Source organism: Lineus longissimus, chromosome 5 (assembly GCF_910592395.1).
Source record: "Lineus longissimus chromosome 5, tnLinLong1.2, whole genome shotgun sequence".
In the NCBI taxonomy this organism is placed as follows: domain Eukaryota; kingdom Metazoa; phylum Nemertea; class Pilidiophora; order Heteronemertea; family Lineidae; genus Lineus; species Lineus longissimus.
This window is the reverse complement of record NC_088312.1, coordinates 10,729,929-10,754,362: the sequence shown is the minus strand read 5'-3', so window position 1 is coordinate 10,754,362 and position 24,434 is coordinate 10,729,929. Positions and strand designations below refer to the sequence as shown.

Genomic DNA, 24,434 nt, shown 5'->3' with positions numbered 1-24,434 from the left:
TGGTAAGCATCCCCTTCATGCCTCCAAAAGTATAACTTCCCTTCAGATAGAGAAAAGATATTTCTTTCGTCAATAAAATTGATCATAATGTCTACTGTTGATAAATGTAAAGGGTCCACATGTACGTTCCTTTATATGCAAAAATATATACTCCAAAAATTCGATACGCGAGCCTTATGATACACATCTTGACCCTCAATGTTTTGAAATGCTTAGGTTGCAGACAACGCGCGTCGATATCTATGTATATGTGAGGACTAGTTCAAGATGGTGATACAATGCTACTCTATGTTTAACTAGGTTGGCCGTCATCTCCCAACAGAATCCTCATTCATACATTTTTTTTGCATGAGATAAAAAGCAAGTCAGGAAAAAGTATGCTAACCAACTCTTTTACACGGTGTGGCCGGACTACCGGTATGTTTACTTGTGTAACCGCAGTGGTAGCTGCATTAGTTAATTGCGTTGATTATCATATACACGATCACCTAATGGGTCATTAGGAGATATTTTTTCAGTCTCAGTTCAGTCGAGCGATTTTGACCATACCGATATTCCCTGATGGTTGAAAAAAATACGGAAGCTTAGACCGGAAGAAGGAGATATATTTGATAGGCCTATCATTATAATTAGATATATATATGACATACGCTATCATATTATGATTGAATACTGAGATTCCCCTGGCCTACTCGACACGATTGTACATTTGTAAACGATGCTTAAGTGAACTCATAAACCCCTAAATTTATTCTCGACCCTAATGGTTCTCTGGAATTGCATCGCCGGCAACAGCCAGAGTCAGTGAGCCCGATTGTTTCTCCGTAGTGTCAGTTTAATTTCATTTAGCTGATTGAGACCTTCATTATTCTTAAGCCGTTAATGGAATTGTTTGATAAGTGGTCATTTTATCGTAGAAGTGGCGTATTGTAGGCGCTGAAGGCTGCTTATATCATTTCCATGTGGCAGCCGCGCGCGTTTTTGAAGAGGGCGATGCGTGCTATTGAAAATGCATCAGTTGTAAAATCTGGCACTAATGGTAAATCAGTTCATTCATATTGAGTGCCTAATCATCTCATAGTTTTGGAATCATTTCCCGCAGCCTCACTTCAGATAAAGTTACAAGATCTTTACGATCCAAATTGGTATTTGTGACGTCATAAAACTAAATTCTGATACATGCAGATCCCCAAACCGCCCCCGCTCCTCCTTAGAATATCGGAAAACAAGGGCTTCTCTTCTTACAGATGCAATTAGATGGTGAAGTATCCAGGGAATTAAGTATTTATATCGAGTCCTTGCTAGAATATATAGACCCACTCCATTATAGTCATGGTGCTATTACCCGCTTTCCTTTCTAGAATTCTGTTGAAGTGAGGCCGGCGGTCCTGTATAGAGAAGTGACGTGGTTTGTAAGACTTTCTTCCAATACAACTGCATGTATAAAACTGTTGGCTGTATTTGCCATTTCTTACACGTAGGATTTTGAAAGATCTACGGGTATATATCATAGAAGGCCATAAAAACGAGAATCCCCTTGCAATAGGCCCACTGATCTATTAGCTGTATAGAGTGTTCACTGACTTGAATCCTGCAGAGGTAAGTACGGTCGGGTATTCGAAACCCCTGGATGGGGAAACACTGCACTGGACTGGATTGGACTCGTTGCTGTCCATCACCTGGATAATAATTTGACCCTCTTCGACAAATCATCACCCAAGCCTATTGAAACACTGGCTGGCAAACCTTACTGGTATTCCTACGACAATGTTTGACAGCATCATGCCGATCTGAAGTCGAGTTGAATTCTACATGTATATCTTCCGAAAATCAAACATGCCAAAACAAAGGTTTTCATGTCAACTAACTTCGGATTCTGACAGCAGCAACACATCACAGCTTTCCGCTGTACTGAACACCGGTTTTCTGATGCAATAAGCTATCCACGCATTTTGACCACCAATGTTTTTGAATCTCATCAATATTGTACATAGAAGGAGTATGAACCATGTGAGCCAGGACGCACTGCACGGAGCAGTAAATTCACCTTTTGGCGCAAAGACGCCAAGCCCTTTGCTTTCCGCCGCGTTGAGTGCCAACATGTCACTCGTCACAATCAAATCAATATCGACAAGCTAAAATGAACAGGCGTCTCCAATGACCTACGGCTGATTGGTCTACTGACTTGGTCATATTGAGATTGAGAAATCAGTTTGCTCACCTCCACCAGGGTGTTGAGGACATGTCATGCACTCCAACATTTAGCAGCTTTACGAGACTGGCGGTCTTGAAGTAGGCTTCCTCGCATCTAATCCGCATGGCATGATGGTGCTTCGAAGCGTACAAATCCAAGGAAGGCGTGATAGAAAGAACATTTCATCGTAGCAGTGTTGTCGTTCGTTCGGTCAACGTATTTGCACACCGTTCATTGGTCAACGACACAGAGATATCAGAATCGATGGCTCTATAACTTGTTTTGGTTTCGCCGATTCCTCCTCCAACTAAAGATACAGAATCAGGGTATGACTTGACAAACACAGACATTCGTACTTCGTTGTTCTTACGAATCATAATGGCATCACTTTTACTACATGCTACCTCGGGTTGATTTCTCTAAGATGCGACAGCGGATACAACTCCATCGTCTTCGCCAGACCCTGGCGGGTAAAACTGTGCAATCCGCACGTTTTTAACAGAACCAATAATGGGTGATCGCATTGCAAGAAAAGTGCCGCGGGAATAAGTGATAGCTTTCATTGGTTAAGTAAGACATTGAGACAAATAAGCCATCTTCCAATTTATCACTGCCCCAAGATGCATTTGTTTAGGCAAATGGATTGAGTACCTTCTTACATTCTTGGTGATTGAAGTTGATATTATGTGACGGGTGGGTTTTCGTCGAGCAGTGCATTATTTTATTCTATGAATACATCTTGCGTTTTCGGTAAGAGGATCCTAAAGCGACTAAAATCCCTTGGGAAAGCCATTGAGAAAACCACATGCTGTGGATCTTTGGATTATTTTGGACATGCGGATGCTCTCGATTTTCCGACCGCAACTGCTGTCGTTTCGTATGTAATTACGGTAGACTGTCGACCGTTGTATATACAGGTACATGTGGTGATATAATTACACTTCAACACGGATCTGTATAAACTATACTTATGTCACTGTTATAGCTGCTTCTCTCCTCCCCCCCCCCCCCCCCATGTCATTTAAATCTTGCACTCAACGGCCAAGCCCCCCCCCCTTCATAAATGACAGCTAAAACAGTCAAGTTGTCATCGATGGCATGCAACGCAAAACGATTTTTTTAACAACATCAACTGTTTTAGAAACTTATGCGAAGAAAGCATTCATCTCTTTTGATAAGTTGCTCATTTGATATTTGCTTCTCTAAAGAAATGGATATTTCTGCCGGGATGGGTTGCTTGTGCAGAAGCGATTACATTTCATTTCAATTAATTTTTCAATTTCTGATCGATGCGACTTTGATGTGAATCCAGCGCAGTTATTTTACGAATGGAGTTGATAGATGTACAGTAGCATTGTCTATGAAAATTGTACAATTATAGCAGTGGCAATATTGGTCGCGGCGCTCGCATTGAAGACAGATGTTCTCTCCACGGGCTAAGAACCTCACGCTGATAGAAGTCAAGCAACGTCTTATGGTAGTTTCAGTGAGCAATGTGTTTTTACGAACTCCATGTTATCGCCCAATAGGCGGACGGGCATGCATAAATGTCTTGTCACTCAATTGGCATTATCTTCGGCAAAAATCTGAGCAATGCCTTGGATCGAACGTGAGATAAAAGTCCAATACCATCACCTGCCGTGATGACCCCCCTCTCCCCATGTAATGATCCTCTCGCTCTGCAATAATTAGCTTAGTCAGCTGTTGTCACGAGTCGTGATTACCCTAGCTGCTGCCCACTTCTCAATACGAAATACCTTTTTACAAAAAAAGTACCCGCCTTTGATAAAACACTCTTCAAGCAATTCGTCAATGTGGTCTGTATCGCAATTGGTAAACATAGAAATAATGGTAAGTAATGTATTCCGCTATGGGTTATGGACCGACTTCGAATTTAGTATTTCAACATTACAAAAGTTGCTGTTAAAAACGAAGCATACGGATATAGTGTTGTAAATCTGCCGGAATGCGTTCAACAACACCAGTTCTAGAGCTCTCCGTTCAGGATGCGATTCAGATTTTTTCCCGAAGGAAATATTTTACGGTGACTTATCACGCACATGTACATGTACTTTCCTACCTTTTTCAACAGATGCTTCTTTTTGGATAATGAGCTGCGCCTCTCCAACCCTCAAGTCCTCAATTCCATTGAAAGCAACCTTCCTATTCCTCATGACGAACCGCCAATGGATATCCTTTAACTGTCTATTACATGGTATCAAAACACAAAACACAAATTATGTCTTCCGCTTTTTTGCATGTGCATGTTTGCAGAAACACAACAGAATTAATCCTGTGCAATGCACTCTCCTTGGAAAACACAAACCTTTTTTAGAACACAGACAGGTGCGGGGTAGATATTGTCAGCAATTCGCTTTTTTGCAAATCTCGTTAACAGCTTTATGGCATCTGCCTCAGGTTACGTGTTATCTTGATTAAAATTTATCCTACGGATTATAAGTACGTTCACATTGTACCTAGGATATAAAAAAAACAATAACACTGACATGCAGGTGGTAAATGAAAAAATCATTCCGCCATCATCGGAAAGTTTCCCAATTGTGATGAAATAAACATTCGGTTAAAATGCCCAAATACTAAATCCCCGGAAAATGGCATGCGTTACAAGATGATATACAAAGCGACTTCGACAAAGTGCAGACGCTCATAGATTGATTTTGCAAATGACATTATCGGGGACGACAATAGGATTACCATTCGTTTATCAAACGTTTATCAACGAATAATTTCGTTTCGGATATGCCAGTCATAATGTCGGCCCAATGTTTGGTTTCAATTCTCGCGTTTAATATAATACAACACGATTTTTATTTCCTGTAATATCATGCACGAGTCAATTCGTCTCAGTCGGAAGGTTATCAACGCTGTTTTGATAAGCAACAAACACAAACTTCTGTCCCACCCTTAATACCAATAAGTCTGTAATTACATTGTAATGTTTTTGCAAAGTCGTTCTATTAATAAGTGACTTACACAGTAACGTTAATTAACAGAAAGCTATGGTGAACCACAAAGCATTTCCCTAAATTTCAGTTTCGATATAAATCATTTATATAATGTCAAACTGTAAAGTTGCCTGATCGGTCCCTAAGTCCAGGAAAAAACTTTAGACCACCAAAAATGAATTAGACTTCCTCCTAAAGGCAAACATGTCGAAGGCGAAATCAGTTTCCACCGCTGCCTATTCAATCAGTAGACGTCGATATCCTCCTGGCAATCATATAACCAGATATCAAGTATGTCCAGCGGCGTATTGGGGAGGACACGACGACAGTAAGGTCGGGGATGTACGACAGCGGCGGTGACGGATGTCTGTATTTTGCGGGGAGCCGTTGTTTCGCTCTTTCTGGGTTCACTGGACATCTCGTGGTCTTTTACCAGTTATTAGCCGTGGTATTTCTTTCGACCGAACCAACATGCATGAAGAGAGGAGGAACTGAAATTCACAGGAAGATTTGATATGAAGAAGTCATTAGATGAGTTATGAACCTAAAATATTATTACAGTACTATGAATTCAAGTATCATAGAGTCATATTGAGGAATCAATAAGCATGTCATTCCCATATTAGACCCACAGAAATTTCGCAATGCATCGTTCAACCTCATTAAACTCGCAAGATGCACTTATAGAGCTTTTACTTCTAAAAGGCTTCTAAAATTTCATGGATGCCTTTTATTCAAAGCACACTAACCTGGTCATGCTGAGAGTTCAAAATTAGAATCAAGAACCTGGCGCCGACACGCTGTGTTCATTTCACTTCTCTCACCCTCAAGCTCTAAAAGGGATCACAGTGAAGCCGCGTACAATATTGAAGGCAATTTCATTTCGCCGACCTTAACTCCCGCGCGGTTTCCTTTATAGAAATATGATGGATTGGAGTTGGCTGAGGTATATCAAAATGTCATTTAAACAAATCAAAACCGTTTATATGCTGTGTATTGACTGTTTAACTCCCAGTGGGATTAGAGGAGTTAAGATAAGCTAAAGATCACTAGAATCGGCTTCTCGAGATTTTTTGTGACTATACGTTCACCTATACTAGATCAGCGGTATTTTCCAATTTAGTCATTTTCTAGCATGTAATAGTAAGATGTTTAAACTGTTTGAACGAATTGATGTACGAAATTTAGCCAAAATCAAATCAGGCCAGCAGCAACTCATATATGTAATATTATATTACCTTGATTGGGATTCTTGATTGTCCCCTATAGCCTCGTTCCAAACATTTCATTTGTCATTCTTGATTAGGATTCTGTCTAACCTTTCGGAGTATGCATGTACCGTCAGCTTGTGATTCAAAGCATTCACCTGATTGGTTCTGAGGACAGAGCAAGGTCGCAATCATTCAATCCCCTGAGCAGACATGTAATTAGATTATTAGCAATATATAATCGACGGCGAATTCTCAAGACGACAGTCTCGTTTTGCGGCCAAGGACGGAAGGCAAGGACTTGGCGACCCGGCGATAAGAGCTGCCCAACGAACGATATTCAGGGTCCATGTTTCCTGTGTTTGGGCGATTTAATCGGCCAGAATCAACGTCAGACACATTTGCTTTTGAAGCCATGCATTGTGTCCGGTCCATCAGCATATCCAAGCTCTGTGGCCATAATCAGTTCTATATGACGACTGACGTTCGCCTAATCATCATTTTGCCTTACGCAGCTTTCGTTATTTCCTCTTGCCCGCGGCTGTCTTCGCAACTGACAGCAACCTGTTACGCTTAATACGGCAACAATTAAGACGATGGTGGCCATCACCATCACCCGGAGCTACTCAGTCTTACTATGATCTGACGTAATGTTTCCGGGCCTTGAGAAATTGTCTCCGGCTTAGTCGAGATGCCCAACAACTGTCAATCGCCACGATAATGTTATCATTACAGACCAAACTTGACTAGCCGTCGGTCTGTCAAAGAGAACATACTACATGACCTCATCTGGTGCAGGAAACAGAATATACTCTGTCACCTCATCGCACTGTCAAGTAGAATATACTCCATGACCTTGATGTGACCTTGAAATAGATAATCAGTCACCTCATCGGAGTGTCAAGTAGAATATACTCCGTGCATGACCTTGAAACAGATACTCTGTCAGCTCAATGAACTCAACCCGGAGAGAATATAATATGTGGCCTCCTCGGGCCATGTACCAGAGTGTACTCTATTTTCCAGATGAACATACTTGTAGCACTAATACTACTATGAATTTATCAGACAAATCGTACTACAGTACTTAGTATAAACTCTATTTTACGCACCATACCACACATGTACATGTATCTTGAGTGGTAACAATATACCTTCGTGTTCGCTTAATTCAACTTAAGTTGGCTCGGCAAAATCAGCATCTCGGATCAAACAATTACCTGTAGTAAAACCTCACTTAACATCGGGCGGGGGTTTTCCTGAAGGAAATTCAATGATTATCAAATTAAGTTACATGCAATTGCACAATTTTGTAGAATTATCAAAATGCAGAATGACAGAATCGCCTCGTCGATTAGTTTCCCTCTGGCTTTTTTATGTACCTTTGGCGTACGTGTACTTTAAAGACGATCAAACAGAATGTGACGCATAAGCCTACATATAGCACAGAGAAGTCCATGAATGTGACAAGGAGCGGAAATTCATGACAGCTAAATGAACAACTGCATTAAAATCCACCTTTAAAGTGACTTCGAGATGAGATTCCCATGCAACTCTCAGACGACTAATCGACAAATGAAACATTTCATCTCGTGTGACTTCACATGTCATGCAGTAGGCCTAGCTTATAATGAAAAATTCTTGGAGAAAATGATTATCTCAACGAAAACGCCTTTTCCATACCTAGAGGTGCCGATTTACTCCTCCAGCGAACTAATCACGCTGACATCGTCGATATTCATTTTTAAATTATTTCGCCCCTGGCAGTTCGAATGCGGCTGCTGGAGGCATGAATTGATTGAGACCCTGATATGAACAATTAACGATTGCGGAAAGAAACGGTACACTTAGATGGAAGAGGGAAGATTCGGCGTTAAGCAAAACAGTTCCGTATATGCAGTTGTCCTATTTTCTCCATTTTGCCAGCATGAACACCAGGTTGCAGCCGAATGGTTGGTTGCCCCCCCCCCAAATCATGGCGAATTTGACCGAATATCGTCCATGGGATGAACTGGCTTTTGTGCTGTTTGTCTTGATCAATGATTTTCCTCTGCTGTAATTTGCTCATGTGGTACATTATTGATGATGTCCTATAGAGATTGAATGAGACAGCAAGAATCCCAAAGGGAATCCTCCATTGACCCCTGACAAGGTGATTATCGTCAATGATTAATCAAGCCTGCCTTCAATCAGTTGAGGAACGACTTCAGAGAGGACAGTCCCAACCTGATACAACTCTGACTTGGAAAGGTGTTACGATTTTACCCTACAGTACAATTACATGTATTTAATCATTGAGTGGAATAAGTCGAAATGTCGAATCGTTGTCCATGCGTGCGGAAGTTGCGACCTTCGTTCTCCATTAGGGTGCATGAAGCGAATACCAATAAGATACTAATGTCTAAAACATAGGAAAAAAGTTACAATAGTTTTTTTCAACTTACTCAATTCTCATGTTAATATTCACACATGAACTGAGTGCCACTATCCCCATAGTGGTGATAGTCACGGGTCGTTAAGATTTTCTTGACTATATATCTCATAACTTACTTAATAACCTTAACGAAATAAAGTATTACCTTTATGTTATAACCTATTGGTGTACTCCATGTTCTTTCAAGCTTACATTTGCACGATGTCATAATCCGCACAAAGAAACCTAAAAGGAATGTAACAGGATACATTCCTTTACCTCTTTTCTGCGCTCAGGATAAAATGCCAGCATATCAGCTTCACAATCGATAACACGACTCAAAAGCTGAAAAATCTTAATTTCTAAGAGTGTGTACTACGACTTTTAGGAAATAAAGAATAACGTATTCCTAAGCTGTTAACATCTAATATTCAACACTTGATATAACGTATAAAATTAATTTTTTAGAACATTTACGAGAAATCCAGGTGATTTCTTTATATATAATTTCTATCGCGTTAATGTGCGTTCATATAGGCCGTGCTTACAATATTTCTTCACCGCCTTGCCTCCGAAAACAAACATATATGGTATATGATTGACGAAAGACAAAATCACACAGACATGTGATCTGACGCAATAATGATGGTGATGATGATGATGATGATGAGCACTAAGCGATAATGATATTGTATCTCTATAAAGTCCATACTTAATTTGCTTCACTTTCCTATAATACAAAGGTTACCCTTTGGACGCTGTATAGCCTTGTCGTAGCTTAGCTATTTCTGCTTTATACGCAAACATACTGTTGTTCATGAACAAAACGGGACGGAAGAAGAAAGATATGAAATTCTTTGTGTATACTTTGCTAATGCTGCTTTCTGGTATGTAGTTATTATTAGCAAAGACGCTTTTTGTATGCTGCTGGGGAGTCAATGTGGCTTCGAGGTAAACACTTCCTTTGGTTATAAAGGCATAAATGAAAGGACCAAGTCGCAATAGCAGAGCATAGACATGGGTATGTTGTTGACAAGGTAACGAATCCGCAATGAGACAAGTGATTCATGGTGTGTGTATTATGCCATTGGCAATTGTACGCAGATGCACTGACGACAAGGTATTTATCAAAACGTATATATATAGTGAAGAGTTGGTGCGGGGTGCAGATAGTCTTTCATCTACGACTTCTAGGCTGATTGGTGCAAAACAGGCTATTGGTAATTAATTTGACTCTACATGTACCTTTATATTGGCGTAAGACTGTTTTGAACAACAAGGCCATCAACAGCGCTACATTGGTTAGATAAACATGATTTCGAGCTGATACAGAGACTGGGATTCCTGTCTTATCCATGACATCTGATCAACGGCACTTAACTGCTTAGGTAAACATTATCATTATTGACGATAGAGCAAATGGAAGCCGTACAGCAGAGCTGATGGAGATAGCTTGCCACTTCAAGCGAACCGTGGAGCGCACTCGTTCACAAGGCTTCCGATCGAGCCATGATTGATTCGCAATTTGCACTTGTCACGTCTTCGCGAGAGGTTACTGGCGCTGTCAAGCTGTTTCCAAAGAATAGCATCAAAGCTTAACATTTGAATTTTAATGTGTCTTCATCGCACATCGTCCTACTGTGCTCACATGGAAGCGACAGTTTGCCAGTCGAAGTGTCCGATTCCATGAGCGTTTTCCCCGCCGCGCGGCGGACATATTGCTGGTGGGCGTTCGGCTCAAGGGCTCAGTGGTATCATAATGAATAATTAACCGCTGTGCATGTGCTGTTGGCGACGATTGATCATAATTTTAAAAGTGATAATGATTTTGTTCGGAGAAATATCATCCTCACTTCGAAAGAGGAAATTTGCAATCTTCACCCATCACCATTTAGCAGAGATACCGCGACTCATTAAACTGCCGAAGGCTGGGGGAGTAAACCTTTGTCTCACTGATTAGCAACACGAACTCTTGAAACATTGCCCAGAGCTTTGAAGCATGAGTTACCAGGGTAACGTGGTATGTTTCTAAATGGCAAAGCAATTACCACTTTACTGCCCTCCAAGCCCTTCCTTTTTTGCACTAGAAGAGTTAAAGGAGGACGATTCAACTCGAAAAGAAAATTGTTGTGAAGTCTACAATATCTATAAGGTTAGATAAGATTAAATGCTTACGTAATTTCAATTACTATCCCAGACAGGTTATTCAAAGTTTTTATCTGACCCGCGTCGACTCATTTTGTTTACGGGGAATATTTAGTATGTAGCAGTAATATAAAAGTTCAGTCAGAACTCCGATAAGTTCAACGGTTAATGAATTAGAGCTAATTTGATAACAAAAAGCCCCCTATATTCAAAATTAGAACTAAGTGCTATGAATTCGTCGAAAAAGTACATTTTATTTTGCATGCGATGTACTTCGTCGTTCGTACCTCTTAGTAAGGGTGTGCGTTGTTAAACCTGCCTATTAAAATTATCCAAGAGTTCGAATCGGTCATTGATGAGATGGAGGATAAGTATTTTTCTACAGGGAGCAGGTGACTGGGTCTCGTGAAGCAACGATACCTTGAATTGTGCGAAATTGACCTTGAACTTCACAGAAGAATCTGTAGTTTCGTCTTTACCAATTAAAGCCACATTTTCCTTCAAACATCCACGAAGACTTTTAAGACAGTTCCGACTGCCTGGATCCAGCTCAAGACATGATAATGGCGTTTTGAGATGATGTACAAGTGGTTTCAAAAGCGTCATCTCTCATCGTAAAGTTAAGGATGTGTTTGATTGGTAAAAGCCATCCTTTTAGCCTACGGTCGCTGAGACTTTCTGCGATCTTTACACGAGCACTAGCTATATAATGACCGAGATGAATTCAGCTCTATTGATGGGGGTAAAAAGCTTCTCAACAACTGATGCAAGGTATTGGAAAATGGTACGACATACTTTATCTTTTAGAGGCATTTCCATCATGTTGACCAGGTGAAGGGTGGGGGCATTCCGGTCAATACCATCAAACAATTGATTTATATTTCGTCATTCAGAAAGAAATGCCTGTCTTTAAAGTCGTATATCAGGGGCACTTATCTTCTTCCTCTGTGTGTTCCACGACAGAGTCTGTCGGGTGATGCCAAATGACAGTTTCCATGGTGTATGTCCGATCCAACCCCAGCGTGGACGGCATATTTCTATTTAAACTCTCCTCCACATTTCTCTGCTGGTGACTCAGATCGTCCACCTGAGGCGAAAGCACCTATGATCCACACTCTGCTCATGCTAAGAACTGGTCCATTACCTTGTACTTCATCTTCCAGAGACGTGATCGACCCTCTCCCTTCTTTTATATCCTTAATTTTAAATTGAATACACACATCAAAATGTGCTGTGATACTAATCAACCAAACGGGGAGCCTACCAGCAGCCGTTTACATGACAATTGGCTTGTGGCAAGGAAGTGCTATGATGAGTAAAAAATGATTGTTCATCGCTGCAGTGGAGAGACGGGCGTTCGTGTTTAACTTACGCCACTTGCATGACGTTCTTATGAAAAGTTATTTTTAATGAAAAGCCTTAAGCTGAAGACTAAACCAGCCTCAACCAAAGCCAGCAACACAAAACTGCTGTCCAGCAAAGTTGGCTCAATCTCGCCAGACAGAGAGAAGCGGCTTAGAGCAAACTAACGGAACTTGTCATTCTGATTGATTGCGATCCGATGATGGGAGCGTTCATTGATTTATTGCAGACGACAAGTCAATGTTCCCGCTCTGACTCGACAATATTGACCACTGCACTCAGTCAATTTATTAGTTACTTGTCCTGTTTGAGCAGCGTGAGGGGGTGAAGTATGTACATCACATGGAAGAGTAATTGTCGTGTTCTCGTGAACCCGGAAGGTAATTAACTAATTTTCGAAATGATTTTTTCGAGATATTTTGCCTAACACGCGAATGGAAGCAGTAGAGTTAATACATTTATTTGAGATGTTCACCTTGGGAAGTGGGCAACATAGTCCATTAATATTGTTACACTGATTTATTAGTTCAATGGTGTAAAACTAACTTCAAGGCATCAGTGACCCAGATCAAAGTAACATCACCCAAATACCCGCTGTAAACAACAACTTCAACAGAACGAGAGATTATTAATAGGATTTGGTGTACATTTCTTAACTGCATTCCACCAAATTGACGAGGATACGTCAAATTTAGCTTGCTTTAATAGAAAGCTCGATGTCAGTTACCAAAGAAGGTACTGGTCGTGGTTACTGAAGTATTTTTCTATACTATAGTCGTCAAAGACAATACACATACAGTCATGTACTTGCTATTGGGAATAGATACTCAACTTATATCATTCTGTTTCAGTTATATTCATGCATTAGATTTCATTCCAGTTTCTGATTCATACATGTATACCAGTTTATTTTAGCTACATGTATAATCAAAGCCCATTCACATAAATTGTGGTTTGTGTACATAGCTTAGCTGCGACTTTGAAAAGAACTTGATCATCATGCCTTTACACCATTACACCACGCGTTCTTCCAACAAGCACTTCGTATCATAAGCTCTATTGCTCCGTATGCGCTCTTCCTAAAGGTTGTACTCCCAACGGGTATTAATGGTGTTCGGAGTTGCTTTAACAAATCAATTATTGTCGAAGCAAGCTTGGATGACTTTATCAAATTAGTTCATGTATGAATAATAATCTTCTGCTTCTGTACTCGGTGTGTCATAAAGTATTAGACACTTTTGATTTCTGATATCTCATTATAAGTTACATATAAGATGTGTACGGTATATGATCAGTTTTGTATTTTTTTAATCAAGAAACTTTAGGTCGAGACTGGCGTTTCTTTCTGAAATGCATATATGATTGGGTTAATCACAATATTTTTTGAATGATGGCCAGCTTCTTTTTTTCACCTTTCTTTCTCCCTTTTCCAGCAAGTTGTGTATTTCAGGCATTTTCAGGTCCGAAATCGTGGCCTGGGAAGAAACAGCTTGAATGAGTGGAATTGTCCATAATATATAAATATTGAAAGTAACATAACGCAAGCACGTTTTTAGAACAAAACTTCGCGGATGCCAGGTAATGTACATGTACGTAGAAGTTGGTAATTTTCGAAAGTGTGAAGTAGATTCCTAAACACTTAGTAGCCTACATAAAAGCAATGCTGCCAACTGTGTTGATACTGCAGTGCAAATATTCGCAGTGATTCTTTCCTATTGATATCTAACTATATGAATTAATCTGGATATTAACAACCATTGATAAGTACATAGCACTAGTTCGCACTGAAGAGGTTGCCTGCAGCTTTAGCAGTATAATTAATGGCTGGCTGCTGATGTTATCGAATTTATCCCAAACATCACGATGTGATAATGCAGTGTTTATGATCGCCTATATAGTAAAACAATGGTTCAGCTCACGAGAGCTTTTTTTCAGACTTACAGTGAACACCACACCAAGCTTTGTTGCATCCGATTACGTCAAGAAAGACCGTTAGATAACTGACCATTAATTGATACAGATGGCAGAAAGTAACGGTAATATGTATTTAAACACTATAGAAAAAGAGTGAAAATCTTCTGAGGAACGTGATGACCCCTAGCTTTATATTCTGTAGTCTCTCACCAGTAATAGACGAGTCTGATTTCGATTCTTAAATCAAAAACAAATACCTTTATCCACTGTGGAGAAAACAAAACGGAATACAAACGTGTGGGTGAGCCGGCGCAAAGACTTCTGTCTTTGTCCACTGCCCCTGACGCAGTAAGGAATCTTCCGGAGGAATCTGTGGTATTTATAACGGAGATGATCGGCAATGTCTGGCTTCCTCCAGCGACCTGGTCAACTGGAATAAGTGTATAATTCTCTCTTCTATATATTATTCCGAAATTGTCTGACTGCTGTCAGATGATGTCCGTTGATACCTCGGAGGCCACACCGGACAATACCAGTCCAATACCAGACAGTTACGTCAGTCACAGACTCAGGCAACTCCGCGGGGATTACGGATCTACCAAACCAGTTAGGAAAGATGTTCAGAAGCTAATTTCCCGTAACAGCGTTGGCAAAAATATCTTGATCTGATTATAATCGGCGATGCTAAGAACGATGTCTGTGCCGTTTTTTTCTGCTGAAGCACTACCGCCATGGTCCTTTTAAAACGAACAAATAGGGCAAACTGGGGTGGATTTGGGGTTAGGCTGGGACTATTGTACGACTGATGGTATGTTAGTCTAGGATGCCCCCTATCACCTCTCACCAACCACGACCCCCTGCATGGAGCTCGTTTTTTAACAGAGCTTTTTGTGATAGAAATTGTATGCGCACACAAATTCAATTTCAATTTCAATTTATTAAAATCCATATGTTCCAAGTTAGGCTACATGTATAGTGAGTACTCGGTGGTATACATGTGAGAAATTACATGTATATCAATTTAGTGTGTGATGGATGGCCCTTGTAGCTTCTATGCGTTACGCCTGTAATACAAATGAAATGGCAAAGACATTATGAGTTCAAATATATATTGCTATCACTACGAACACATGGTACTACATATGGTTTCACAATGCACGAGGGGGCCCTTTCGAAATAATCGTTAAATGCTCACATAGTTCAATATTTATGTTTTAATTGGACTTTGCTACACGCTCAGCAATACGCACCTTGTGTGTTGCATTTACTGCTGATGTAACGATGTTTATCTTCTTTGTTTGATCGGTGTGCTTATGGCCAAATAGAAACATGGCCGTTTTGTATTTTTTCTTGGCAATTTTGGCACCTGTATTAAACACAAACCAGTGTTTCTCCCCGCCAAACTGCGCAGCCACTTTTATTGCCAAAAAAAATTATTGGAGACGACCCGTGGAATTGACGATAACTGGCTGTTCAGGGATCCCTGCTTGACAGGTAATTGACGACCAAAATCAATAGTACACGCGCCAACAAAACCATGTTATGCTCATATCACGATTGTATAAATCTACTACTAAGGGTGTAGGAATAATCAAGAGTAACAGAACGATGTGGGCATACATGTACTTGAAACAAATCAATAGACATCTGTCGATTGCCTTTATTTACATGACATTGGACGTGTATCGTACTTTTGGACAGATTTTCATTTTACTTGCCAAATGAATTGAAATCGATTGAAGAGGTTTATATGAGCGATTTCTGATTTTTATCTTGTGTTACTGACATTGACATGCCCATAAGGTTATAGTTACATATGTATGCATGCCTAAACGCTCAATAACCCAGATCTGTCCTTATGGAGTCTGTCCAAACAGGGAAATTCTAATGTGGATATTCCGGTGCCTTTCAGTATGACGAATGGAAGAGTTGACCTTCTTATTCTCTACAACTTCGTCTCGAGAAGAAGATGGTGTAATGGAGATAAAACGAGTTTGAAGAAGAAGGTCAAGTGGCTTCTTGCCTCAGACCAATTATTCGTTTAAGACATTTCGCGACAAGAGGTCGTGTATGAAAACTGGATGGCGTCTACATGTAACTGTCCTCACCATACATATCGTGTTAATGTTTTACCAACAATTAATAGGCCTAGTATATTATACGTATATGCATTCAGATTCTTCCTAGCAGTCGGCATTGCTTCATAAGAAAGACAAGAACATGATCATTCCTCTACTTGCGAACAACATTATCTCTTTTTCACTATACTCAGTGTAGATTACAATGTTAAAATGAATTTGATTTTAAAATGTAACGTGTAACGTGTAAAACCAGCACGTGAACGTCAGTCATGATAGTAAACATCATTATTATTCATAGATTGCTATCAAGGTTTACAATAATGCACTTTTCAAGGATAAACGATATAGGGCCATTGTACGACACGGTATTCTTGGGCTTTTTATCTAAGATCACGGCTCTTTATTATAAACATGCACATGGGTTGAACACTTTTTCCAGGGAGAAAGTGAAACCTGTTACATCAGACTTGTATATATAAGACTGAGAGGCGTCTAAAAACGGTTTTTTGTTTTTTCTATCGAAATATAGATGAAACGTTATACAATGTACATGTAATTCTATTATACCCTGTACAGCCTGGCAATGCAAATTCATCCGCCAAAGGTAATAAGTTTGCTTGTGATTTTCAAACCTCAGTGCTTTATAATTTCCTTCATCAAAACACAAGCGACGATTCACTCTTGAGGCTATATCTAATGTCATTAACGATGTTTACGCCGCGCTGCTGTACATTATTTAATTAATTGAATGTGTTTCAATGAAAATATTCTTCCCATCAATCATTTTACTCTTAAAATTAGTATTTTGAAATCTTGTCGGAAATAACGAGTGCGCAAGGAATTGGATCCAAAATTCTTGGATTGCGACCTTTTTGAATGCCATCTTGGACTGGAAGTGACGCAACAGTGCTTTCACTCTCAAAATGAATGTTGTTTGAAAATAAGGTCAGGTGCATGAGGCTTGCTGAATCAGCTCAGTCTCAATTACAACTTGAATCTAACTACAGATGGCCGACAATAGCAGCCATTTTGGACTGGACATACTCGATTAATCAAGTGTTTTTGGAGACACTTCAACTGCGTAGATTTCCTCTTCTCGATTGATTCCGATTAAATTTGATAAAACCTGCAAGGCCTTGAGTTTAAAAACAAGTGTATTTTTTTTAACGGAGTATTCATGATTAGATGTCAATGCTGGGCAGTTCAGGCGATATCGGTGCGCTCATCTGGGATTATCGGGTACTTCAATACACTATATACATGTACATATAACATTTTATCATAGTGGTATCACCCCATCCCCGCCCTTCCCAATTCAAATCACGTTACACCCATTTTTAACTACCTTGTAGTTTACACTGTAAATGTCTGCGTCCTTTTCCGACAATCTGTGATAGGAATTTCGCGTGCACGCTTGAAAGTTTTAGAGTGCCATTAGAGTTGACATACTTGTAGATACATGTAGGTTATGAGAAGTATAATATTCGTGCGTCACACATCAAAATTGACAGAAAAACTTCTAAAGGTAAAAAATGGGTGGATACAGTCTGCCACTGCATGCAGCCTGACCACGTGGTGAAGGGGAAGTCTTCAGTCCGTTGTTGATGCCCAGCACGCGTTTAGTAGCACCGTATCCAATCGAAGATGGCAACAGCTGACCTGGGCAAATATTTCTCCATGAAAAAAAATATCGCGCAAATATTTAAGTCGTTTGGTTTTTACATTGTGGAGATCTTGTCACCGCAGACCACGTGGTAAAGGGGAGGGATATTCCGTTGTTACGCTCAGTACGGATTCAGCAGCATCCAATCGATGATGGCAACATACGCGACCACAGACAGTGACTCTGAATTCAGTCTCAACCCCACTGATATCTGTGGGGCTATCTCGACATCGACATCATCATCATAATCCTGGAGAATCTGGTCCTCTACTCGCTGACCGATAATCTTGTCTTCATCTTGTATATACTTATATCTTTACCGAGCAGCATGCCCTGGATGGTGGCTTGGAAAATGACAGCCAAAACGTGCGCTAATTGATAAATTTACTAGCTAGTGTCCATCTGGTAATATAACTGGGACATCATATGCACTCAATTTTGCGGTAAATTACAACCAGCGTTTAGTACTCTGTAATACAAGCATAAAATCCGTCCATCCATACATTATAGAAATTTGTTTGCGACCGACAGGACCAACTGGTGATGCCGTCATTTTTCTCTGTCTGTGAACAAATTGTAGCATTGCCAGCTGCCCGTTCAGAGCTTGGCTTTCGAGCTATCACTTCTTCCGCAAATCATCGGCAAACCCATCTGCTACATGTAATGAGTGACACCATTCGGGAAATCGTTTTATCTAACATCAAAGCGTGTTGGGGAAAGGCTGAGCATGAACTGGCGACATTGGTGCACCATAATTAGATGATTTCTTTCTGTTCATATTTTGTCGTGTCTATTTTGGCGCTCGTCTGAAGCCATTCCGCGTAATTGCATACGGATTAAAATGACCAGTTACGATGATGATGCCTATGGGACCGGATGGTGATACCGACGCTGATGCTGATGTTATTGTTGATGGTGACTGACGATGACGACGATGACGACGACTACGACGAAGACGACATACTCCCTAACTAAACTACATTTTGTAGTAATTCACTGTAAATCACAAACATTCAAAGTGCGCTCTGTTATTCATCACATTACAATTCTCGACAGAATTCTAGATAAAATATTGATATAAAAAGAAAAAACACATTCCGCATAAAAAATGTGTACCTGTTGACTAACATTAATGGGATGAGTTATGGTGCCAGGTTGCGTACTCTTGGGGCAGACACTCGATATTTGTTTTATCCAACCCTGAACAAGCGGAGATTCTCGTGTCATGTTTTGAAAACAAATCATTGTAACACAGGTGATATAATGTGGCCTGACCACGCAGACCATCAGTTATCAAGTTAACTTTTAAAGTCCCAACATCATCACTGAGGTATGATGATTATTCAAACAGTAAATATTTTACAAGTAATACCATGTGGTTGCGAAACCATATGGTACTGTAATCAGTTTTCATGAAAGAAAAACATCTTTCACGTCGTATTATTAAACCAACGTTCAAATATTTCTTCAATAGGAAATACATGTACAGTATCAGCTGGTAGTATACATCGGATTATTAAGAAGAAAAAAACTTTCGAAAGTTTATAAGTTATTTTTTCTACATGAATAAAGACAGGCGCACAAAACGTATCCGAAATAAGTTTACCTATGGGATTGTTACACATGCACATATCAATATCCAGAAACGAGGTGCCTTTTTGTATTTTTCGTATTCGACAATACAGAGAAAGACATTGTCTTAAGCCAATACCTTCTGTATCAACGGTATCTGCAGCTAGAAAGTGAAAGGACCCTGATTCGGTGATGCTGTCTATAAGGCAAAACAAACATTATAAGGTTTAAACTTTCCCGAATATTCTGATGGTGTTTTACGTGATAACCGTCGACTGTCACAAACTTTCGGCAATGATTACGGAGTGGTTCATTGTTGTTCACAATGTACATGTATATACAAGTACTACGACTACTACAGCCATGTTGCAGGCGGAATATTTTCGTAAATTAGACCGTATTCGCATAAAAATGCTTCAAAACTGTTTCAAGTGCTGGCGTCATCCATACTCATTGTTTGCAGCTGACGTCGAATGTAATGATATATAATATCCATGTATGATTCCAATATATAGAGCAGTAGGCACGAAATTGATTTATACCTTGCAATAAAATACTTATTCTGTTAATGGCTCTGCTAAATCGTATTTTGGTGTAGAAGAGGCTTCATATGGTTTTAGAAGGTCTGAACTCAAGTGCGGTTCTTTATCAATATTCAAAGGTTTTGCACCAAGTATACGCGAACGCGATTTAAGGGGCGTGTCACACCAGAACCACAAAAACGTTAAGATGAAAGCACGCACTTCTGTGGTAACTCCGTGATGAAAGCCTAAAATCGCCATGATGTAGGGCCTACCATTGATTGCAAGTGTTACAGCAAATATCCTCTTGAAAGGCTCAAAACCCAAGCACATTTTGCTTGATATGTCTTCATGTATATGCCGATGTAAGAAGTTCAATTTGATATTCAAAAACACCTTCATAAAACAAAGAACCACAGTGTACAGTGTAATGCACTATGCAAATACTGTGTGCCTCGTTTTGACGGCAGCGGTTATGGTTAGGCAACATAACCGCCTGGGTCGGTGCTGCCATGTTCGCTCAATATTTTAGCACGGCCCTCGCGGTGTTTGGCGAGGCAACCAATACCTCCATTTCGGTATCAATTCCTTAAACTATTGACGGACTTGAATTCCGTCGCAAATGTTGGAATAATGCAAGGTCCTACAGAGATTGTGGTGGGATGAATCCGAAAATGTACAAAATCATTTGATAAACGGATACCATCGGGATGTATTCGAGAGAATAGTCCAGTCTAGTATAGTAAATAGTATAGTACAGGTATCCCATGTTAATTTGTATTTGTATGCATGCACTAATTCATGCAATCAGTCTGCCGCAGGTACATTCGCACTCGCTGTAGTCATGGTCGTGTAATTATCGTGGGATGATAGTAGATTCAGACAATATCATCATAATTACAAGAGTGATTCATCGCGCCATAAACCGTTGATGAACTTATCACCAATTAATTACTGAGCAGAATCATTGTAACAGAACATGAAAGTCAAGTCCCCGGTCAAGTCAGCCGACTTTTACCTTCACGGAGAAGCGCCCAGCGTGAAAGAAATTGACAATCCTGTGAGAGTTCTCGTTGAACTGAATGATGTACTTCTGACGGAAACCGTTCTTGCCGATTGCGTGTTTTGAATTTTTCAAACAAGGGGAAAGCGAAGTCCTGATTGGCGGATTTAATGACCATCATCGATAAATAATTCTGTATTTTACCCACCACTCCCCGTTCACTCTCACTAGCCATAAACGAGGATCGGGCCAGCTGGAGACTGCAATCTGCGACAATGCAGATATCTATTGGCCCCAATCGATTATCGGAACGATCTGTCAATACTCTGTTCAAGCCAAATGCTACATCACCTGGTGATTGTATCAATTAAATGTCAGATTGATCGTGAGATTATTAACAGATGATACATGTAGGCCTACCTTCCTTCGTTTACGTATTTTAGTACGCAATTCAATTTTCAGACAACGGCGCGTAGCGGTCAACATGGGTATCATCCTCTGTCCCACACTAGTCTTATCTGTTTAAATAATCGGATGGGTCCAGAATCTCTGTCCGTTGAAAATCTGTATATGCCTATAGATATCAATTTCATCTTTAACGGAATGCCCTATAGGCCTATACATTTGACAACAGCTGGTGGAGATGATCTGACATTTGTACCAATGTTGTATACATATGTATCTCAATATAAAACATACTAGTATATACGGAAGTGACTAGCACATCTGTTTGTTCAGTTGGGAAAATTTCCCTTTTTATCGGCTGAGAGTTTGTTGTGCTTTTCCCGAGGTATTGAAATAATTATTCAGTTTTTTTGTGTTTGTGTGTTTAAACTTGCTTACTTGTCTACGATTGGGCTTATTAGGTTAAGATGGACCTTTTTAACATGATTGCATTGCGTTTTCACCCGATGTGCCATGATGATAGTGCGGTAATACTGGTAGGCATATAACATGTATTGTAATGGAAAGATATATGTCATTCATAAAATTAGATATAAACGAGATTTATAGAATGGATACATATTGCAACATCTCAGTGAATAGCATCAGTAATGAGCTGCTGGGGTATGAATGATGACTTTGAGCACCTGTTATCAAATGAACAATCTGCAAGCGAAATTTATTGTGCATGCGCACGTTTGAAGAAGAGGAAAAAATCTACAAATAACTCAGTAACCGTAATGCAGATGCAAACGTGTCGTCGACGGATTTGCATACGAATGCATACCGGTGTGCCCGTGCATGGTATAATGCATACATTGTTATGAAGGTAGATGATGAATTCAAGTTCGTTTCAGGGGCGCTCAGTCTCCACCTTGTTACTTAAAGGTCTCTCGTTCTAGGAATTATATTTAGAGTATACGCGACTTAATAGGCCATTCACACATTCCACTGTGCAATAATTCTCACTCGATGAGATATCTGCACTGAATTGTGAGAGATGTAGGCTAATAGATATCATGATACATGTAAAATCAAAAATTAATTACTAATTATTGAAGTGCATTATCAACCAGCTCCTGAGGTCAAGCAGAGGAATATAATATCCTAGCGATAGTACCCAAACAGTGGTTTCTACGGCATGCGATTGCGACAAAGCACATGTTATATCAGTCAATCGATGATCCCCGGACGGTGACTGAGTTGTCGCCAACTTGGAATACGACTACATTGTTTCCCCCTAATAAAAGCCTCCTCAACAGATTTACGTATACAGGACACTCCTCTCTCCCCCTTCTGTTTCAGCGATTTACGCACGTGCCAGAACTTTCAACGAACTTCAGTGCATATTGCATGCAGTGAATTCGTTGAATTGGTTGGTTCCGCAATGAAGCTACGCTGAGAGTCTGTGGGTGGAGCTTTATCAATCGAAATCAATCACCACGGGGTTGTTCAACATGTTACCCAACATGTTACCCAAAATGTTTTCAGTGTGTACAGAGCTTAAATCGTTCAGATTTACGTATACGGAACACTCCTCTCTCCACCTTCTGATTCAGCGATTTACGCACGTGCCAGAACTTTCAACGAACTTCAGCGCATATTGCATGCAGTGAATTCGTTAATTGGTTGGTTCCGCAATGAAGCTACGCTGAGAGTCTGTGGGTGGAGCTTTATCAATCGAAATCAATCACCACGGGGTTGTTCAACATGTTCAGTTTGGGTTCCAGAGTAGCCTATCATTCAGTACGCTTCTTGAACCATTTGCGCTTTAAGAAGAAGCTTGTTTCCAAAGTTATATAGATCATTTCATTCTATAGCCTATATAGTATACATTTCGTCATCCGGGTAATAAACACGATGCTTAATACCCGCACCACTTAAGCCGGTGACAGAACAATCTATAAGCGGCAGGTATGAGTAATGAGTTATAGATTGTTTTCTAAACTGTTCTGAAGAAATGTTCACATCATTGATTATAAAAATAACAATAAAATATCAAATAGCTAAATAACCCTACCGTTATGTACTTCCCCGGGTTCCAAAAATCTGATTGATCCATTGCTACACCTTGACGTCCTCTTTTCGAGTCTACTTAACCGCCGCTGTATTCCATCCAGTTCATGTTTAGATATCAACATCATGGTCTCCTCACTCTGTTCCTTTTCGCTGAGTGTGTCAACCAGATTGTCGTAATCTGACACATGTATGGATCCATTTGATTCGCATTCTGATTGCATTTTGGCGAACTGTCGCCGAAAGATCGGTATCCACAAAGCATCGGATAATCACTAAGTTTAAAACGTACTCCTGTTGCTATTTTGTTTGACGAACTCGCGTCGTCTGCTGAACAACTTTCGTTGCACCTGTTTACGTTACTATGTAGTTTGTTGCTTTGGCGTTGCGGCGCTGTCGCGTGGATATTACTTTGTCAGGAGCGAGGCGTCTCAGTCCCATAAATACATAAGAGACATCCTCAAAAAGACCATGCGATCGATGATTTCCTTTTCAGATACAAGTCGGCCCCAGACTTCGACATCAATTGTAAATGGATCGTGACCTGATCGCAACTCTCATGTGTAGGTCTGTGCTATAATGCGGTATCTGCTGTCGAACATCCTGCAACTTTGTTACGCAGGCTTAGAATAAAGATGGCACGAAGGAGAGGGAGCTTCTGTGGTGTTTGGTAGAACTTCAATTCATCGCATATCAGTGTCGCGGTTTTGAGGACAAAGTCACAACCATGCCATTCAATGATAACATGGGGCCTGAAGTGTTTTGCGCCGATGCCTGCGTAGTGATCCCATTGATTATTAAAACGCTGACCCAATTTTTGATTTACTGTTCCATTAAATGGCCAACTCCGCGTTCTCGTTAGAAATTTGAAATTTGTAATTGAATTAGAAAATATCCCAATGTGTAAATACGATCAGAATATACACGAACAC

At 40.1% G+C, this 24,434-nt stretch overlaps 1 protein-coding gene across 1 annotated transcript in view; it reads right to left on the bottom strand.

Moving 5' to 3' along the window:
- The window catches only part of LOC135488029 (potassium voltage-gated channel subfamily C member 1-like), a 34,190-nt gene extending 10,067 nt beyond the window's left edge, over positions 1–24,123 (bottom strand). Inside the window, exon 1 of the mRNA XM_064772398.1 lies at positions 23,507–24,123. Coding sequence (XP_064628468.1) covers positions 23,507–23,726 — 220 coding nt within the window. The 5' untranslated portion in view covers positions 23,727–24,123. The remainder of the gene's footprint in view (positions 1–23,506) is intronic.
- Between the last annotated feature and the right edge of the window lie 311 nt (positions 24,124–24,434).